Source organism: Falco naumanni, chromosome Z, assembly GCF_017639655.2.
Source record: "Falco naumanni isolate bFalNau1 chromosome Z, bFalNau1.pat, whole genome shotgun sequence".
Taxonomy (NCBI): Eukaryota; Metazoa; Chordata; class Aves; order Falconiformes; family Falconidae; genus Falco; species Falco naumanni.
The window spans coordinates 29,660,119-29,680,817 of NC_054080.1; the positions used below are offsets into that span (position 1 = coordinate 29,660,119).

The 20,699-nt window shown below is 35.0% G+C and overlaps 1 protein-coding gene across 6 annotated transcripts in view; it reads left to right on the forward strand.

Annotated features, from left to right (window-relative positions):
- Positions 1–20,699, forward strand: part of CHD1 (chromodomain helicase DNA binding protein 1) — a 55,277-nt gene that overhangs the window by 24,704 nt on the left and 9,874 nt on the right. For all 6 annotated transcript variants that reach the window (XM_040579192.1, XM_040579190.1, XM_040579194.1 and 3 more), the window contains 23 exons: positions 159–384; positions 1,231–1,331; positions 1,587–1,765; positions 2,696–2,823; positions 3,406–3,622; positions 4,235–4,324; positions 5,190–5,380; positions 6,486–6,674; positions 6,987–7,149; positions 8,779–8,931; positions 9,416–9,487; positions 11,680–11,829; positions 12,408–12,556; positions 12,900–12,996; positions 13,086–13,181; positions 14,098–14,274; positions 14,496–14,656; positions 16,282–16,323; positions 17,044–17,174; positions 17,579–17,717; positions 18,454–18,604; positions 19,619–19,741; positions 20,069–20,206. In XM_040579192.1, the coding sequence (XP_040435126.1) occupies positions 159–384; positions 1,231–1,331; positions 1,587–1,765; positions 2,696–2,823; positions 3,406–3,622; positions 4,235–4,324; positions 5,190–5,380; positions 6,486–6,674; positions 6,987–7,149; positions 8,779–8,931; positions 9,416–9,487; positions 11,680–11,829; positions 12,408–12,556; positions 12,900–12,996; positions 13,086–13,181; positions 14,098–14,274; positions 14,496–14,656; positions 16,282–16,323; positions 17,044–17,174; positions 17,579–17,717; positions 18,454–18,604; positions 19,619–19,741; positions 20,069–20,206 (3,263 nt within the window). The remainder of the gene's footprint in view (positions 1–158; positions 385–1,230; positions 1,332–1,586; positions 1,766–2,695; positions 2,824–3,405; positions 3,623–4,234; positions 4,325–5,189; positions 5,381–6,485; positions 6,675–6,986; positions 7,150–8,778; positions 8,932–9,415; positions 9,488–11,679; positions 11,830–12,407; positions 12,557–12,899; positions 12,997–13,085; positions 13,182–14,097; positions 14,275–14,495; positions 14,657–16,281; positions 16,324–17,043; positions 17,175–17,578; positions 17,718–18,453; positions 18,605–19,618; positions 19,742–20,068; positions 20,207–20,699) is intronic.

Below are 20,699 nucleotides of genomic sequence, written 5' to 3' on the forward strand. Positions count from 1 at the left end.
TTAACATATCTACATAACTGCTCAAATAAGAGTAATGACAAGAGATCTGTAGACAGTAGTCAAAAGTAGCAGTAATTGCTTTCTACACTACATTTCTTACTGGTTAACTTCTAACAATGCACACTTAATTAAGGCTTACGATGTCGTTTCTTTCTCAGCCACGGGTGCTGCAACTACCATCTATGCAGTTGAGGCAGATGGTGACCCAAATGCTGGGTTTGAAAAGTCAAAGGAGCCAGGAGAAGTACAGTATCTTATTAAATGGAAAGGTTGGTCACATATCCATAACACTTGGGAAACTGAGGAAACTCTGAAGCAACAAAATGTTAAAGGAATGAAGAAGCTGGACAACTATAAGAAAAAGGATCAGGAAACAAAACGATGGTGAATATTATTATGTAGACTTCCATGATACTTAGTTTGTAACAATGTAGGTGTTCTGTTGTGTTTCTGAGACCTATTACCTGTTTTTGAGGGCATAATTTCAAGCCTCTACGCAACAGTAAGACAAAAGCTTTAAAGTTGAAGCTTCCTTAAATTGTTCATCTAAGATAATAGTCTGAACCTGAGTTTAGTGTGTGTTATAAATGGAGTTTTGTCAAGATGGGTAGTGTTTAAATAATAAATTTTACCTTTTACTAATTTTGTTGTTAGAGTTTGATCAGAGTTCTTCAGGAACTGCTGCAGAGGTGAATGTTTTCTTGATGCATTAGCCATTTGAGATTACTTTGAAGAATTCAGTTTTCTTGGCTTAAACCTGAGGTTCAAGCCTGAGAACAAAAACCTGAAGAAACTCATACATTTTAAAGTCACCTTTTCAGTGTTCAGTTTTATTAGTATGTTTAGTATAATCAATGCATACTGGTGGAATTTTTAGCAACTTAATTATAGGGATTCTAATAGTGAGCCACGCTGAATACTGTTCCATGAAAAATTTCTGTAAAGTGCACTACTTATTGTTGAGAATAGGTATGCTGAATTAGCTGTATGATTAGTACTACCTGTAGCCGTAGTAATTGTGTCTCTTGATAAGCATTCTCAGTCATTTACGATGAAGAACCTAGGCCAGATTCAACAATTTTGTAGTAGGAATTTCTATGTTGTCCCTTAAAAGAAGCTCTCTAAGCAACATTCTTGTGATGCTTACATTTGGAGCTTTAGAGTTGCCAAATTTTCTTAATTTTAGAACTATAAAGTGTAGTAAGTGTTGTAAATTAATTCCCATTACAGGCTGAAAAATGCTTCTCCAGAAGATGTGGAATATTATAACTGCCAGCAGGAGCTTACAGATGATCTCCATAAACAATATCAGATAGTGGAAAGAATAATTGGTATGTTACAAACTTGCAGACAGAAAACTGTTGAGAATTCTGCATGTTCACTGCTTGTATGTTGCATTTGTAGTTAGGAAACTTGGAATGTAAGTATCACTAACTTTTCAGTCTAAAACAAAACTTCAGGTAAAGAGAAAAGATGTTGGGTCTGAGCTATGCAGCTAGCTTATGTTGTCTTATTACCCAAAATGAGTGTGTTCATAAGATACAGAAGTAAAATGCTGATCAGACATCTCTGGTGCGTTTCTGCAGCTCATTCAAATCAGAAATCAGCAGCTGGTTATCCAGACTACTATTGTAAATGGCAAGGTCTGCCTTATTCAGAATGTAGCTGGGAAGATGGTGCTCTCATTGCCAAAAAGTTTCAGGCACGCATTGATGAGTACTTTAGCAGAAATCAGTCCAAGACCACTCCCTTTAAGGATTGCAAGGTGAGTATGTAATTTGCAATGGATTTAAAATGAGTTGTACTGTGTCTGGCTGGGATGGAGTTTATTTTCTTCATAGCAGCCTGTATGGCCTGTGTTTTACATTTCCGACCTAAACAGTGTTGGCAACACGTGAGATATTCCATGCCATTTAATTCAATGCTCAGCAATAAAACTGGGTGGGCTGAGCAGGGGGTTTGAAGGTGGCTGTTGCTTGGACACTTGCTGGTCATCAGTCTGCTGGTAAATTAACGTGTCAGTCCCTTTCTGTCACTTTTGTGTTGTTTTTTGTTTTTTTTTTTTTTTTTGGTTGTGGGGTTTTGTTTTGATTGGTTGGGTTTTTTACTTCACCCAGTAGGCTGTTTATTTTGACCCACAAGTTTTTCTCACTTTCACTCTTTCAGTTCTCTCCCGTGTCCCACTGGGATGGGGAGTGAGTAAGCAACTGGACAGCAGCTTAGCTGCTGGCCAGGTTCAAGCCACCACATCAGTAGTGATAGTTAAAATGTGAAAGTCTTATATGAATTCAGAGAGGTGATACATATTATGAAATATTTTTTGAAGGTTGTTCAGAATATTAATAAATATATATAGTAATATATATGGAAAATATCACTACTAAGAGTAGGTTTTTGTATATACCAGTCCCCTACATTTTTACTGGCTTTCAAAGATGGGCTTGTTTAGTATTGTAGTTTATTTTAAAAGTAAAGTCTTGAGTGAGGCAATGTCACTCCTATTATGAAATTTATATTAGCAATCAAACTAATTTCAACTTGGAAATTGCTTGTGTTTTTATATGGCCTAGTTTTCGTTGATTCGTGAAGAGTAGACTTGTGACCCAGCAGATCCCTACTGCTTTTTTTTTCTGTAGGAAGACATTTTGGTAACTTCAGTCAGTAGTAGGACTGATGATCAATTTGCTTCTGACAGGTTCTAAAACAGAGGCCAAGGTTTGTTGCATTAAAGAAGCAACCATCCTACATTGGAGGACATGAAGGTTTGGAGTTAAGAGATTATCAGTTAAATGGTTTGAATTGGCTTGCTCACTCATGGTGCAAGTAAGTACAGTCTGAAATAAGTTTTTTTGTGTGTAAACTGTAAGTATTTGTAAAAGTTTGAAATAGATTTTTCTGTATTTTGCTTTGAAGGTAGAGGGTTTCATAAAGTAAGCTCAAAGTAGAGGTCTGAGGGGAGTGCTTTTGGTCTAAGTAGTACCAAAGCTTATAATTTCGTGGCTGTTCTCAAAAAACAGCTAAGCTTTTTGTTGCTTTGCTTTCAATTTCATGTAGAGGTAAGTCATATTTTTGAACAACAAACCTAAAAACATTCAGGCCAGAAAATCCAAAGCAAACTCTTCTGAAATGTCAACGTAAATGTTACACTTCTAAAAGTAAGACTCATGAGGAATGCTTGCAACTTTTTTGTTAATCTTGTTAATTTAATTCAAGTAGGGGTGGGCAATTGGAAATTGTTTTTATTGAAAAACAAAGGAAATACATTTCTTCAAGATGTATAGTTTCAAAATTTTGAAAACTTGTAGGAATGGTCTTTATGCTCAAAAAGTAATTTTTTTCTCCAATGCCTCTCCCTCATTACATATCCCCTAAATCTAATTTTTTTTTTTATTATTTTATTTTTAGAGGGAATAGCTGTATTCTTGCGGATGAAATGGGTCTGGGTAAAACAATACAAACAATTTCTTTTCTGAACTACCTGTTTCATGAACATCAGTTGTATGGGCCTTTCTTGCTGGTTGTGCCGCTTTCTACCTTGACATCTTGGCAAAGAGAGATTCAAACTTGGGCTCCTCAGATGAATTCTGTGGTTTACTTAGGAGATATAACTAGCAGAAACATGGTAAGTATTTCTCTCCATCATTGGAAAGGCCTGTAGATAAACAAGACTCACTTCATATTCCTATCCTCTGCTAATCTCCAATATTTTGGTTAGGACTGATCAAATACTTCCTGAAACACTATGTATTTAAGATGCAAATTGAAAGCTTAGATTTTCATCTGATAAAAGTGTGTGTGGAAGATGTCATTTCTGCTTAATAGTGAACAGGATTAAAAATTTGGTCTTGCATTTGAAAACAAATTATCGTCTGTCATGATTATTTAGGTGTATATAGTAAAAATAAATAGGTAAGCAAGCCAGTCATGATTTCCTGAAAGATGATTGGTTTGTTTTCTTAATGTGTGTTCTGAATGTTAGTAAGCTTATCCATTAAAGTAAAAAATGTTTTGTAGAAGTTTTTTGCTGTTTATTCAGAAGTCTAAGCAAAATATTTGTGGAGTGCTTAGACAGGTGGGAAGTTCAGTCTTGTGTATGTTAATATGTTGTGCTTCTCTTTTGTGATCATATTATTGTATGTCATTAAACATTAATATTGCTGCAGTACTTAAATTCATCCCAGTCAGCAAGACTGGTTTTTTCTTTGACTTATAGTTCATTTGATTCTTTTCGTAGATAAGAACTCATGAATGGATGCATCCACAAACCAAACGATTAAAATTTAACATACTTCTAACAACCTATGAAATTTTGCTGAAGGATAAGGTAATCACACTTCAGGGAGATAAAAATCATTTCACCAGTGTAAAACTGTCTTTCGGCTTGCATGTACTTGGTTGTGGGCCATTAAATTTATGGAAGGTGTAACAGCTTTTCTTCTGGAACTATGACAGTGCATGGTTTAGGTTTGGTTTTTTTGTGTGTGTGTGTGTGTGGTTTTTTTGTTTTATTTTTTTAAGCACCTCTACATTTTCTATGTGTGTGGTGAGGCTTTCAGCCTTTTTCCATTACTTTAAGTGAGTAACACTTCTTTTTCTCCAGTTTGCTTGGGATTCTCATTATTGTAATTATCTCCCATCTTAAAGAGCTCTACTTCTTTGCAGACCACCATCAATAAACTGAAAAGAACCTAACCCCAAACATGATACAGAACTCTGAAATCCCGTATAGTTTTCCTTTATTATTGTGCATACAGTAGTATGTGTACATATATTAATACTGTCTTCATAGTGGTGGTACACAGAGTTATTGTTGAGCCTTCTAATGCTAAATGGAAATTTTTATAGATCATCAGGAAACAGAACATTTTTGGTTTGTTTGGTTGTACATGCTGGGAAGAAGAGACCGATAGTGATTTTTTTTTCTTTTTGTTATGTAAAATCAATGTGGGTCAGACTTTTGGCCATTTTTTTTTCCTTTTAAACCTTATTTATGCTTTCTTAGGATGCTTGCTTAGCCTTTCATTGAATCTGACAAATGTAAAATCCATAATTGTTATGAAAACATATAGCAGTCCATATGTTATTAAAACAAACCAGGAAGTGATGGTGTTTATAGCTTGATTATAAAATGTGGGAAGTTATGCAACGTGTTTATTTGTATAATGTTCCATCTCCTCCATTTCTTTAAGTCGTTCCTTGGTGGTCTGAATTGGGCATTCATAGGAGTTGATGAAGCTCATCGTTTAAAAAATGACGACTCTCTTCTGTACAAGACTTTAATAGACTTTAAGTCTAACCATCGTCTTCTTATTACTGGAACCCCTCTGCAAAACTCTCTCAAAGAGCTCTGGTCTTTGTTGCACTTCATCATGCCAGAAAAGTAAGGAATTTTACATGACACATTTTAACATTTTTTTTGGTCAGGTTTATTATGGTGAAATAGTGTAGTGATTTGAGAATCAATAGAAGTAGAGGATCATACTGAAAGGTAATTTAAATATTCTATATAAAGTAGATGCATGTATTTTTTTCATGCTGCTCCTGATAAATAACACTGGTAGCAACTTTTTCTATTTTAGCAACTCATAAAAATGATGGATTGGTGTATGGTTCAGAACCTGGACCAAAAGCTTCATCTTAGCCTAAGAGGAAAAAAGTACGGATTTACTCTTGGGAAATAGAATGGCAAATGTTCTATTAATACTGTTACTGAAAACAACTTTGTACCAAGATGCCCAGTATCCTGTAGCTCAGTCAGATATCTGTTTTTCCTATATGGTTTGCATGCAGTAAGTTTACTGCATTGACCTTATCTTTTATGACCTCTGTTTCTATGTAAGATAAAATAGAGCTCATGTGTGGAAAGCACATTCCTGTCAGACATACTGTAGGTGTCAAGCGCTGTAGCTCTAGTTTGAGCTATGGATTGTACTGACTTCTTCAGAACCTTATGAGCAAAGACACTGTGGTCTAGTACCCATTCTTCATTGGATCATAGTCTGTTCTTCGAGGCTGTTAGCGCAGAGGTTAGTTATGCTTCTGCTAGACCATAGAAGCTGCAAAACATACATTAAGTAGTCGCTTATTCTCTTGCACACTTTCCAGCCACGCAGCTGGGGTTTTTTTTGCGCTGCTCTTGATAAATGTAATAATGGAAGTTCTGCAACCATCTAAGTGAGTATCCTTGTGGAAGAAGAGAAATGTTGGGTTTCAGCTGGGGAGGTTAAAATTCAGTAGTTTTCATTCTGTAAATGTTTTTGGAAAATCCCCTTCCTCTATTTACAGTCAAAATATTTGGAATTTCTTGTAAGATGAAAATTCAGAAATTGGATAAATTAAACAGAAGGGAGTGAGGAAGAAATCCAAATGTGTGTTTGCTTTTGTGATATATTTATATGCATTCTTTGTGTTATCTCTCTACTTGAGTTTTGCTGCTTCAGTTGCAGTATGTCACTGTTTTGTGCGTATTTTCTATTATGTTGAAGGTTTTCCTCCTGGGAAGATTTTGAAGAGGAACATGGCAAAGGGAGAGAATACGGTTATGCAAGTCTTCACAAAGAACTGGAACCATTTCTGCTGAGAAGAGTTAAAAAAGATGTAGAAAAGTCTTTACCTGCTAAAGTTGAGCAAATTCTGAGGATGGAAATGAGTGCATTGCAGAAACAATATTACAAGTAAGAAACATCAGTTTTTAGAAATTGTGCTGTTTTAGTGATATGTCTATGTGCAATTTACTGAAGCATAATAGTTTTTATAATGCAGTTTGAACTTGAGGCTTCTAGGATTTCACAGCAGTAAAACTTTATGCTGCAGGGGCTTAAGAATACTGGTCTAATGTCTATTCATGTAGCTTCTCTAGTTTGGCATGTTTCTACATTCATTTGGGAGCTGCTGTTTTTCTTTAGCTTGTTTATATTTTGAGAACTTACATCTGTTGCTTCCACATATGGTTAGAAATTACTTACATTGTACATCTTATATCATAGGTGGATTTTAACTAGGAATTATAAAGCCCTCAGTAAAGGTTCAAAAGGCAGTACCTCGGGCTTTTTGAACATCATGATGGAACTCAAGAAGTGTTGTAACCATTGCTACCTCATTAAGCCACCAGATGATAATGAATTCTATAATAAACAGGAGGCCTTACAGGTAATGTCACTTCTTAGTAATAATTTTAAAAAAAGTTCTGTTTCATATTTGCAATGTTTACATATAAGTGCTCTGGTAGTTTACTACCTCTTACTGAAGTGTATTAAATAAAAACAGGTTCTCTGGAAAATGTGCATCCTGGGTTTTACAGGTAAGTGACTTGATTTTTATATCTTATTTTGAACCAAATAATTGACAGATAATTGACTAAATGTCACTGATTTTAATTACAATCAAAGTAAAAAGAAAACGGTTTTAAACAGGTTGTGTATTTTCATGCAAAATAAGCTTAAGACCTATTTTAAACCTAAGTGAAATGAAGCAGCTAAGCTGGTAAACGTAATGTGAGTGGAAATGCATGTGACTGGCAGTGATACACCAGCAACCTATGTGATAGCGGAATGTCATCTGCAGAATGCTTTTATTATTTTTTATAGCCAAATATTGTTCTCTGTATGCCTGCAAACAACCAAAGTGAAAAGAAATGAAAGTAACAAGCATCCAAAGTTCAGTCTGATTTTGTCATTGTTGTTGTAACAGATGAAAACAATTACCATCACTACTAAAGATGGTCTGTTCTGTTGGTGGTGTGTTTTTGTTGTTTTTTTTTTTTTTTAAGGTTAACTGGTATTTGTACTAAAACTGTTGAGAAGCACAGCAACAGATAAGGCTGCTGTTGTTGATGCAGTTTATACCAACACAAATGTTTCTTAAAGATGGTATTTTTTTTTTTCTGGAAGTTTTCAAGTTGGTAATTTAAATACCTTCTCAAAGCCACTAGTTTGTGCGGTGACAAATGTCCTCTTCCTTTCTGACATAAAGAATAAAAGCAGCTAACTCAGAATTTAGCATCCTCCCAAATTCTGTCTAAGCATCTTCACGTAAAGGGACGTAATGTTTTCAACACTAAATTTCACACTGGAGCTGAGAAGGCTTAACAGGCTTTAGGTGGGTTACAGTGTTAGGCACCACGAACAAGAATTCTCTCACTTTATCTTGCCTGAGAAACTTGATTGATGGGCTTTCTTTAAAAATACTCAGGGAGTTAAACAGCAGTACCTATTTCTCTTCAAAAGATGGGAAATGAAGAGCAAGTAGAACTAAGATAGCTTTTTCTCATTGTTATATTTTATTGGTTAACAAATTTTATTTTTTACTTGGCAGATGAGGACTTGGGCCTACATCACAACTCGTTAAGTTTTTAAGCCCATATAGTCATGTTTTGATGAGATGTTAAGATGTGACTTTGAGAGGGAACTGAACAATGCATTTCTTTTAAAAATACGTGAGTTAGTAATTCTGTTGATTTCAGTTAGAATCAACTAAACTAAAATCAGAGTAAACTTTTATGTTCAGTTAATGCTGCATACCAGTAAATTTATATAGCAGTAGTGTCTTATGGTCATATGGATTTGGTGGGGTTTTTGTTTTGGTTGGCTTTTTTTAACTTCTAGGACACTGTATATTATATTCATGTGTTAAACTATGAAATTCTTAAGGAATGTCAGAATTTGCCTTTTTTTCCTTTCAACAGCAATACAAAGAAAAGCAAACCTCAAATGTCTAACCAACTGCAATGTGTATTAGTGATGAACTTACTTTGTAATATATATTTCTTGCTTTTTGTAGCATTTAATACGTAGCAGTGGGAAACTAATCCTTCTTGACAAGCTACTGATTCGTCTGCGAGAACGTGGCAACAGAGTTCTGATTTTCTCACAGATGGTGAGGATGCTGGATATCCTAGCAGAATATCTGAAGTATCGTCAGTTTCCCTTTCAGGTAAGAATCTTGGTAGTAGTAGCCATGAAGCTTTGATCTTGAATACAAGAGTATTTTCTTTACTCTGAGGATTACAGAGCAACGTAACAAGTTGTCCAGAAGTTGCAGAATCTCCATCCTCTGTAACATTTAAAAGCCATGTGGACAAGACCTTGGGCAACCTGCTTTAGCTGTCCCCATCTGAGTAGGGGAGTTAGACAAGTTGACCTCCAGAGGTCCCTTCCAACCTCAGCTGTTTTGTGATATGTGATCTTTACCACTTTGGTTAAGAAAAGATGTAAGAAAATTTGTTCTTTTTCTAGAAAGACTAGCACTTGTTATGTGCTAAGTAGTATTTTGAAATTAAACAGGTGAATTAAAAAAAATACATCAAGTGTTGCGTTACTCTTTTCCTTCACATAATGGTTTTGGCAGGTGAAAATTCAAGTTGCTGTTATTTTGAATATAAGAATTACTTTTTAACTGCACTGTTCAATCTCTCTAGAGGCTTGATGGATCAATTAAAGGGGAATTGAGGAAACAAGCGTTGGATCATTTTAATGCAGAAGGATCAGAGGTATGGCATTTTTTCCCTAAGGAATAAGTTTTATTTTTTTTCAAGAAATGTAAAGAAACATTGCACAAAAAATAAAGGCTTGAGAAAAGTGAGGATTATATCAATAGGGTTGAAAATTCATTGTTATTGCTTAGACTATAAGGTTTACATCTACTTTTTTCTCTTAAGTAGAAAACACGTAACGTAAAAATGGTAAGCAGTTCTGTATCTATAATTTTTTTTCTGAAGCTTTTTTGCGGCGAATGAAGAGACGGGACACTGCTTGATGCAAGCAAATGTCCATTTATTGTACACAATCACGAATTGATATATGTTTTCAGAAGCTGCGCGCTTTAAACAGATTGGTTCTTTAAGCTAAGCATTGCATACTAGGCAATCCCTGATGGGTGGTTAACTACAAACAAAGGACACTTTCCATCAATTAACAGCAAGGTGTTACCTCTCCTTCACACCATCCATTCCTCATTCCCGGCATGACTCACCCTGTTGATTGTTATCTATTCACATTCCTTGTCCTCCCAGGGTTTGTGGCCTAAGAGCTTGAGCACATTCCTTTCAGCTGACTGATTGCCACTTTATGGTCCTGATTTGCAGGCCCCCTCCTGCACTTTTTATCAAAGTAATTTGAATTACTATATAAATGCTGCAGAAATCTAACCTCACCTTTGTTCCTGTGTAGAATCTAACCCAACAATGTTTACAAGAGCACTGACCTTACAGAAGCAATTAGCATCAAAAACATCCTTTGGCAGCGGGTGGGACTAACGTGTCTATTCTTGCATGGACAGCCATCATTAATTGTTTCAAATGTGGCTTTTGTTATTTTTATTTGTTGCCACCTACTTATTTGCCCTGGAAGAAATAGTGAAGAATTGATTTCTAGCAGTTCTTTGTGAGCAACCTGTAAATATATAGGTGCCTGTTTCAAATCTTTTCTGAGTTGGAAGATTTGTAGCTTATTTAGCATTCCTTATATGTAAGCCGTTCCATATCTTTGATCAGCTTAAATCCCCCAAAGGCATATTTGGGGGAGGGGAGGTTGTTTTGTTTGGGTTTGGGTGGTTTATTTTTTTTGGGGGGGTGGTGGTTTTTTTTTTTTTTTTTTTTAACAGAAAATGAAGGGTAGCACTTGTCAGTTGCTGAGCTTGTTTCTGCTGTGATGCAGGGAGAAGGACTTAACTCCATAATGTGAACTTCAGATATTTGTTACATACAGAAGTTAATTGTTTCAAATTTCTCATAGAGGCATTGTTGCCTTTTTCTGAAATCTTTACAGGTACACTGTACATTTTTTGAGTTTAAGAGGAATTTATATATCATGCATTTTAAAAATGGAGGCAAACTATGCATTTGTGCAGCAGCAAAATTATGTTTTGTTTTATTTGGTTTTTGTTGTTTGTTTGTTTGTTTGTTTTTAAACTCCTTTCCTAAAAATTTAGAACATTCTCTACAGTTTTTGGCCATTGCTGAGCTAAGGGGTACATGGAAATTTCTAACACAATTCTCAGGACTCATTCCTGAGTGTAACAGTGTGCTATTTCCTGTAACTGAATTTTATATGTTGTTTTATTGCATTTCTCAAGATCCTTCTGCAGTCTTTCATACTTGTCTGTGAATGAAGAATTCTGTATCATCTGCAGGCTTTTTCACCTTGCTTATCATTGTCCTGGTTTCAGCTGAGATAATTTTCTTTTTAGTAGCTGGTGCAGTGCTGTGTTTTGGTTTTTCGTATTATTCATGAATATGTTGAACAGCATTGAACTTGGCAGAAGGCTTTTCCTTCCTGTCTGAACCAGTTACTTGTAGGCTCAAGCATCTTCCCTGCTTTGGCATGGCTGCTTAGCCTTCCAGGGCTTGGGGCAGGGGGCGTGGTAGAGGGACTTTGTAACATACAAGGCTTTAACAGGAGTACTTCTTGGCCAGTCTGTTGTTTGGTTGGGATTTTTTTGGCCTGTGATCATCTACTAGGATGCTGCTTCCTTTAAACTGTTGAGAAGTCAGTAACAATTTACAAAACACACCAATATCAATGTTTACTTTATACTTAAAGAAGCTTTAGATATACAACAATTATGGAAGTGGTAGTATATGATACGACTGCACCACATACCACATAAACAAGCGTCATACTGGTTCATTTGAGACTAGGACTGTTATTGTGTATGAAAGTATTTCTTATTTTATGATTTCAGGACTTCTGCTTTTTACTGTCTACCAGAGCTGGAGGATTAGGTATCAATTTGGCATCCGCTGACACAGTAGTTATATTTGATTCTGACTGGAATCCACAGAATGATCTGCAAGCGCAGGCCAGAGCGCATAGGATTGGGCAGAAGAAACAGGTATGCACATTCAGCTTTAAGCTCCAGACCTGAAGGAGGGTTCTGTACAGTAGCTTTCCTCTCACTGTACTCTTCATTGTTGTTGCATTTTTGAGGATAACTAATACTTTATGCATATGTCTAAAAATGTTAGTAGTGCTCATTTAACTTTTTTAAAAAATCTCCCTATATGGAGAGATAATATGGCAACTGTGGTATATGGATGGGAGAGATAGAGAGAGGAGTTATGGGACTGTCTGTCCCACATTCCCAGTTGTCCCACATTGGCATCATGTCATTCTAGAAAATAACTGTTGCATCAGGTGCATCCCCCTTGCTTAAATATTTTTAAATTCTGTTCAGGTTTCATTCTTGCAGAAGACATACAACAGTAATTGGAAATAAGACAGTTTTGCCTGTGGCAAATCAAGTTTAAGACAAGACAGGTCCAAGTTTATTTTTCTGTTTTTTTAAAATGCTAAGACTGTGGTAACATGATGGAACTAGTATTTCATATTTGAAACCAGTCAATTCAGAATATACGTAGTGAAGACTGAGATTTCTCCTTGTTGTTGCTTACTTTTTTAAAATGTACCTAGGTTAATATTTATCGACTAGTCACAAAAGGATCAGTAGAAGAAGATATTCTTGAAAGAGCCAAGAAAAAGATGGTGTTAGATCATTTAGTAATTCAGAGAATGGACACTACGGGGAAAACTGTACTACATACAGGCTCTACTCCTTCAAGGTATATTTGTATTTATTTCTATACTAGTTTACCCTTAAGTATATTTGACAAGTAAGTAAAAAGTTTAAGTTATTGCACTTGTTTAATAAAAGGTAAAATAAAGTTAACTAAGTAAAGATGCAAAGTATATTGTCTTAATAGATATTTATTCACGTGTTATATATATTTCTTAAATGTAATTAATTAATATTTTAATATATTTATAAGATTATTTTTTATTTTAATATATTCATAACATTTTTTTATTATTTAACAGTAAAAAGAAAGCTTTACTGACTGATGATCATAGAGAACTTTATCAAGTTACTAAGATAACTTTTTCCTGAAACATCCTTTATTTCAGCTCAACGCCTTTTAATAAGGAGGAGTTATCAGCAATTCTGAAATTTGGTGCTGAGGAACTATTTAAAGAACCTGAAGGGGAAGAACAGGAACCCCAGGTAAGTAGTGTTTCTGGACTAGGGTAGATAAAACTACTGAAAATATGTATGAATTATTTCACTGTAAAGAGAAACGTCTTCTTTTTTAGGAAATGGATATAGATGAAATCTTGAAGAGGGCTGAAACACGGGAAAATGAGCCAGGTCCATTAACTGTAGGAGATGAGTTGCTTTCACAGTTCAAGGTATTGCTGTCTTACCTCTCTCCTGCCATGATTACACTTTCCTTTATAAACAGTACTATTTTGCTTTTGAGTACCTGTCCATCTCTTCATTTTTATGAGATGCCTCAGTAAGTCAACTCTGTGTCTCTTCCTAATAAAATGTCTTTTCACCTATACAGGATACCTACCAATAGTATAAACATTTAAAACTACATGATGTATTTTGCTAATTTTGTGTTTTATTTACTGCCTTTTCTGTTAAGCAGCTGTAGTACCCTTGAATGCAGAACACAAAGTTTACATTTCTTAGTCGATGACTTCTCAATATAGCTTTTAGCCCTGAAGTGGACTTGAATGCCAAGTATTTTAAGTGTTATCAGTTAAACATACTATTACCTGGGTGCAAAAGAAATGCAGAGCGTGATGTATTTTTTTAGATCAGTAGATTATTAAATAGCTTCCCTGATGATTGTTTATTTGCAATGGATTTTGATTCCTACATTAATGTTTGGTTAGTCTTACATTATTATAGTTTCACATTAACTCAGGTATTCAGATGTTGTTAGCCATATTTTGAAGGAAGTTAAACAGCACTCGTACAACTATTGGGGAGGCATTTCATTATGCATCTGTATTAGTTAACACCTTTTAAAGGAGGAGAAACATTCTTATCATTTCTCATCTTAGTGCATGTTGCATGGAGTCTCTGTCCGTTTCGTAAATCAATGAAAATACTTTCATTAGAGACAGTGTTTTATGAAGCATTTTGTATATGTATGTTCTATATAAAATAATAGCATATATAAAAATAGATAAAATGTGTAAATGCAAAAAATTTGCCATCTAGACCTTTGTTTTCCTAAAATATTAGCTGCTTAGTCTTTTTCAAATAGTCGTGTATTGGTTTGATAAGAATACATGTATTCTGATATACAAGGTGGCCAACTTTTCCAATATGGATGAAGATGATATTGAGTTGGAACCAGAAAGAAATTCAAGAAATTGGGAAGAAATCATTCCGGAAGTCCAGCGACGACGAATAGAAGAGGAGGAAAGACAAAAGGAACTTGAAGAAATATATATGCTTCCAAGGATGAGAAACTGTGCAAAACAGGTGTGTTTTTTTACTTCTTACTGTTTCGTTTTTTTTTTTTACTGTTTACAGTTCTTACTGACTTGTTCTTTTATTTTGCTGTTGATTTGTTTGGTGGTTGTTGTTGTCAGGTTTGAGGTTTTTTTCCCACTTTTCTGAACACATATTTTTTTCAGAGTAGGCAAAAATTTATTTATGTTTGTTAATCACCTGGCTTTGAACTGCATATTTTGAAATTCCAGATCAGCTTTAATGGAAGTGAAGGGAGGCGCAGTAGGAGCAGAAGATACTCTGGATCTGATAGTGACTCCATCTCAGAAAGAAAACGGCCAAAAAAACGTGGAAGACCACGAACTATTCCTCGAGAAAATATCAAAGGATTTAGTGATGCAGAGATCAGGCGGTAAGAGATAGAGGGACACATATATTTAAAGGGACAAGTAAATTTTTTATTATTATTATATGTGGATAACTGGCTAGCTGAAAAAGGTCTCATAGACACAGTCCAGCTGGCTGGACAAAAATGCACATGGCTCTCAGCTTAGGTGAAGTAGAGCAAAAGTTACAAAATAACAGGAAGACTGCGGTGGGAAAAGAATGTTGCAGGTGGGAACAGATAACTACAGAAGAGAAACTAGGGGCGGGCTTGGTATTTAGGCAACTAACCAATAATGAGCTTAAATTTCATAATATGTATGAGCTAATTATAACAAGGCATAAAAGGTGACTGTAAGGGACAATAAACGAAGTCTGCTGATCACTCATATTGAGTGACTGTGTCTTCCCTCCGTCGCGACAGTTATGGAGTTTGAAAGTACAGAAGGCAGTCTGTTTTACCTGAATTTCTTAGAATTTTTTTTATTCTAGGCATTTAATATTTTATCTTTTGTACTTTGTGGTGCTGACAGTCAACAGTCAAAAATCTGAACCCATTTTAATGAAGGATAAAATTAGGTTTTAAAAATATTCTTGGTTGTTTTAAACTTGTTAATTCCTGTAACCCATGAAGACAGATTTCAAAAGGCAGTTGTTACAATGGGTGAGGTGTTCTTTTAGAAGCCAAACATTCTGCTTCCCATCCTATTACCTAAAAACTGCAGTGCTGAAAGGACGTGTAAATCTTCTTAGTGACAACGACAAAAATTTCAGTGGATTTTGTTTTCTTGTTAAACTTCTTGACACTGTAGTTGTGTTAATGTTATATTATGCCTTTTCAAACTAAAAATATGAAACCCTATTTGAATGTTGTACAACAGGTTGTTTCGATATTTGTTGCTAAAATAGTCTTTAGGTAGAGGGAGGAAGAGTTGTTTACCTTTTTCAGTTTATGAAATGCTTTGCTTCTGAAAGTATGCATATTTCTCTAAAATGCTGTAAAGCTTTAAAAATACTTTTGGTTAGAGAAACAACTTTAAAAGATCCTGTTTCCCTTTCCATTTCATCTAACAACACAGCAAATTGATACTTTTTTCAAGACTATTCTTGTGCTTGCACTAACAGTTTGAGGCCTTGATTGTTGGGGCATTCTTTTTTTAATTATCTTGATTTTATTTTTATTTCATTTCCTTTCTATCCCAGGTATCTCCAGTTTCTTTCAATCTCTTACCACATGCCTACAGAGAGTATCTTTCATGCTGTGTTTTCCAGAGTCTTCAGATCACCTGTTGCTAATTGCTCCTTTTACTATATAGGGCATAACATAATCTCCATTTACTGTAATCCACATTAAACTTTTATGATTAGACACATTCAGCTGCTGAATTTTCCGTCTTGTGAAATTAATAAAGCAATTTCTGAAATAATTTGTACCTTGTATTGTTATATTGAATCAGTTCTTAAATAAAACTCAGACTTTGGGTTTTCTGGTTATACTAAGCTGCTCTACCCTCTCTAGTTTTTTGTTTTGTCTTGGTTTTTTATTGTCCATATAGTGTTACACTAAGATGCGTAACTGTATTAATACAATTTTAAAACCAGTGTAATTAGTTAGGCATGCATTTAAATGGCAAAATTATTTTCTGTTACTAGGTTTATCAAGAGTTACAAGAAATTTGGTGGCCCGCTTGAAAGGTAAACTTGTTTATTGTTTGTGTAGGAACTTGGAACCTTGTTTTCATAAAAATTTAAAAATATACCAAGAAACGTTAGACTGAAGAGAAAATATAGTGTCTAGTTTTTTGCCTTGAATGTAACATGACTTTAGCTTAATATCTTCCCTTTCTTCGTGTATGGTATGTGTGCCAACAGCCACACAGCAAACCTTTCAATTTGCAGGACTTAACTCTCTTTATACTTTACATGGTGTCCTGTTTAATTCATTGGTGATAATCATTCAGTTGTCTTGTTTGATAGCCTGTTGAAAGCCTATCAGTTTATTCACTGTGACTGTTGAAGTTAGTTTTGCATTTTCCTTATTGTCAGTTCTTATTTTTAAACTTTGATTATTATTCCAAATTCTAAGAAAAACTTCCCATCCTTATTTTCCTTAAAAATATTTTATAGTCCATATGAACATATTGTATATAATGACTCCTTTTCTTTTTTAAGGAAATGTGCAGTAATGTAATTTAACACTGTAGGATTAGGGTCCTTTACGGTTCTTGCTGTATTGTCATCTGATACTGGATTTTTTTTTTTTTTTTTTTGTCTTGGATCAAAGCTATACACAGCATAGCAAGTACAGGTGACTGATAACTTATCTGAACTTTTCTCTAGTTTCAAAGTCTGAAGAAGTCATTCACAATTACTAAAGTTTCAGAGCTATAAAAATATGTGTTTGTTTTATGACAGGTTAGATGCTGTAGCTAGAGATGCTGAGCTAGTTGATAAATCAGAGATAGATCTTAGACGTTTGGGAGAGCTTGTACATAATGGATGCATTAAAGCTTTAAAAGACAACTCATCTGGACAAGAAAGAGCAGGTACAGTGTGTTCAGGGGGCTTGGGGGGACAATAAAAATGAGTTCTTAATTATTCTTGCATTCATATCATAACAGAAAACAGTTTTATTGGGGGAAAATATAAACAAAAATGTTGGCATGCTGGAGGATTGTAAAGTGTTACAGTATGATATTTTTTTTCCTCTTCCTGTGTGTGAATTTTCATTGGAGAAAGCAGCATGTTTTTTAATTACTGTGAAATTTAATCTTATTATCTGAAAGACCTTTTGATTCTGGAGCTTAATTTGGGCATTTGGTTAAGAAAAGGTCATTTAGTATAATTGAAAGTTTTCTGCTATAGCATCAGTCTTAGTTGTTTTCTTTAGATTTTTCTGTATGATATTTGTAAAGGTAAATATTTTAATAGCTTTTTAATTTACTTTAAGGAGGTAGACTTGGGAAAGTTAAAGGCCCAACATTCCGAATCTCAGGAGTACAGGTGAATGCAAAGCTAGTCATCTCTCACGAAGAAGAGTTGGCACCACTGCACAAATCCATTCCATCAGATCCAGAAGAGAGAAAAAGGTATTTTTTTATTATTATTTTATTTTTTATTAAGGAAGTAGTAATGTAGAAAACTTTCAAAGTTCTATTAACTTTTTTCAGACAACTTTGATTCAAAACACACTGCAACAGCATTGTCCCTCTATTCCTTGTAAGGACTGGCAGCAGTAACCTGCTCCACATCCGTCATTCTTTCTTCCCTTGCCGTGGAAGCCAGTAACAGCTTTGGCTTCACGATTGTATTCACTGGGAATTGTGTTCAGTTGCTAATAATAATCAGGACTAGGATTCAGACTTGCTGAGGAGCTGCTGTACGTGGCACCTCTGCTTGAAAGGAAAGCAGTATGTTTCACAGCACAGCAGTAGTTTTTTCTATCTTCTGAACATTTTCCCTTGCCACCTTATGTATCACAATCCCTAAACTATCTACTTTAGCAGTTACACTTGGATGATGATTTATGCTTTCATTTTTTTCATGGTTAGCCAACTCTGATGCAGCTCATGGCCACAGATGTCTATTCTTTGTATGTTAATCTTAACCAGCTTTAAAAAACATTTCAGTGCTGATATCAATAAATATTTTACAGAAATTTTAAGGAAATACAACAGTAAATATTTAGATTAATTTCCTTAATATACTGGCATCTTAGGAGAGAAAACAACTCTACTTCCATCACTTTTAGTGTGTTCCCTTCCACCTTGGCTAAGCTTCAGAAGTAAAAATCACTTATTTGTATTTCTAATTTATTTCTGCTAGGTATGTCATCCCATGCCATACCAAGGCTGCTCATTTCGATATAGATTGGGGTAAGGAAGATGATTCCAATCTGTTAATAGGCATCTATGAATATGGTTATGGCAGCTGGGAAATGATAAAAATGGATCCTGATCTCAGTTTAACACAGAAGGTAAGTAATCTACAACACTTCATCAAGGACTTTGTTTAGGTAATAATGTAACTGAGAACAGTGACCGAGAGAGCTTATTATATGGTAATTGAAATTGAAGGAACATTTTAAGTCAATTGTGTTTCTTAGTATCTTTTTTGTGGTATATTACTAGATTTCAAGATCTTGTGTATTCAGTTGAAGGATGCCTTCTTGCAGTCAATTGTCATGTTTTCATGCAGTTGGACCTCTGTCATTTGAATTTTTATTTTCAGTTGTTTCCTTCTCTGATTTTAGATGTTCTGGCTTTTGTTCATTTTGTGCTCTTGAACTTTTGGAAGGAAGGTTTTTCTAGAGATTGGATTTGGTTTCCCCATTCCCACATAATACCCAGATTCTTCACTTGAAGCTGTCTTTCACTCACAACATGAGAGTAGCTGTATTAGAATTAGTGCAATAGCTCTTCAGCCACAGTGAGCAACAGGTATTGAGGAAAAGACTGGTATGAAGTAAACTTCATGACAGTGCCAGCAACCTGTGGCTTTGGGATTTGAAGAGTCAGGGGTTTATCCAAATTAATTTAATAATGATTCCTACTCCTGCCTTCCGTTAATTTGCCTGTTTTTTGAAACTATTTGTTTATGTCTTTGGATCTGCAATAACCTGTAGCGAGTTTTGCATTTAGAAGTTGAGGCAAAGCCAGGAGTTCTGTAGGTGACTGGTATAGGAGCTCAGAATTTCTTAGGTAAACTATAAAAGTGGAAATATAAATAAGAGACTGGTTTCTTGAGTGAGTTTGAAACTGTAAGGCCATCACCAAGATTCTTCATTGGCTGCATAATTGGAGAGAAATGAAAATATTTAAGAAATTCTCCATTGTTTCATGCATGCTGGCATATTTGCTAGGTATAGTTGAGGTGGATTGTTTTCCACATTCTATCACACAGCTTTTTCTATCCTGTGTGCTCCAGGCTATCGTCTTCTAAACTTAGTAGTATGTACTCATAGCTGTGATACTACTGTTGTTCTTCTCAGATTTTGCCTGATGATCCAGATAAGAAACCCCAGGCGAAACAGTTACAGACCCGTGCAGACTACCTCATTAAATTACTGAACAAAGACCTTGCAAGGAAGGAAGCACAAAGGCTTGCTGGTGCAGTAAGTAAAATTTGGCATGCATTACTGAGATAAAAACCATACACTTACAGGCATGTCAGCTGATTCTTTTTCTTTTTTAGTTCTGCTCTTTTTCGTTATATAGTATTACTCTGTATTGCTAATATTGTATTACATTAACTCAAGAAATTAATTGTGAGTTTCATATTGTAGTATTCTTTTATTTGTATGTGTTCGCCACTGTTGTGCTATGCTCTGCCTCCAGTCCTGATAAAAGTGGCAGTCATTAGTGGCAATAAATCTTTTTTTGCAACTGTGGTACAAAGTTTCTTGTCAGTAGAGGTATTAAAGAGGCCAATTTGCATTCAGGGCAATTCAAAGAGGAGGAAAACAAGAACTAAGAAGAATAAGGTGATAAAGGCTGCAAAAATAAAAGATGAAATAAAAAGTGATTCTTCACCACAGCCTTCAGAAAAATCTGATGAAGATGATGATGAGGATAACAAGGTAAATATCTTTCACGTGGTAAAGATAACTATTCTATTGTATATTCTGCTTGACTTAATCAAATTGAAGTATCTGAATGTCATCCTTTTCCTGTGGCCACTAGGGCTGATGTTGCATCAGTACAAGCACATGGAAGACTGTCTGTTTTAATGTAATGATGAGCCAGTAACTGCAGAATTACGAGTAGTTTTCCAAATTATATTACAAAACTTGTCGTGGTCTAATTACAAGTGGCATTGCTTAGTTTCAGCATTCTTTAAAGAATTCAGCATTGTATCTGCTAGAAATGCAAGCCTAATGTAACACACAATTATAAAACTAATGTTTCTGGCTAATATTTTATAACTACTGATAGCGATGCTTCAGGTAAAATTTTTATTCAGGCTCAAAAAAAAATCAAGGTCAGTTAGAAGGAGCAGCATGAAATAAATGGTATTTCAAGACTTGCATGTGAAAGCTCCTGTGTATGTATTTCGTTATCCAAAAAGTCTAT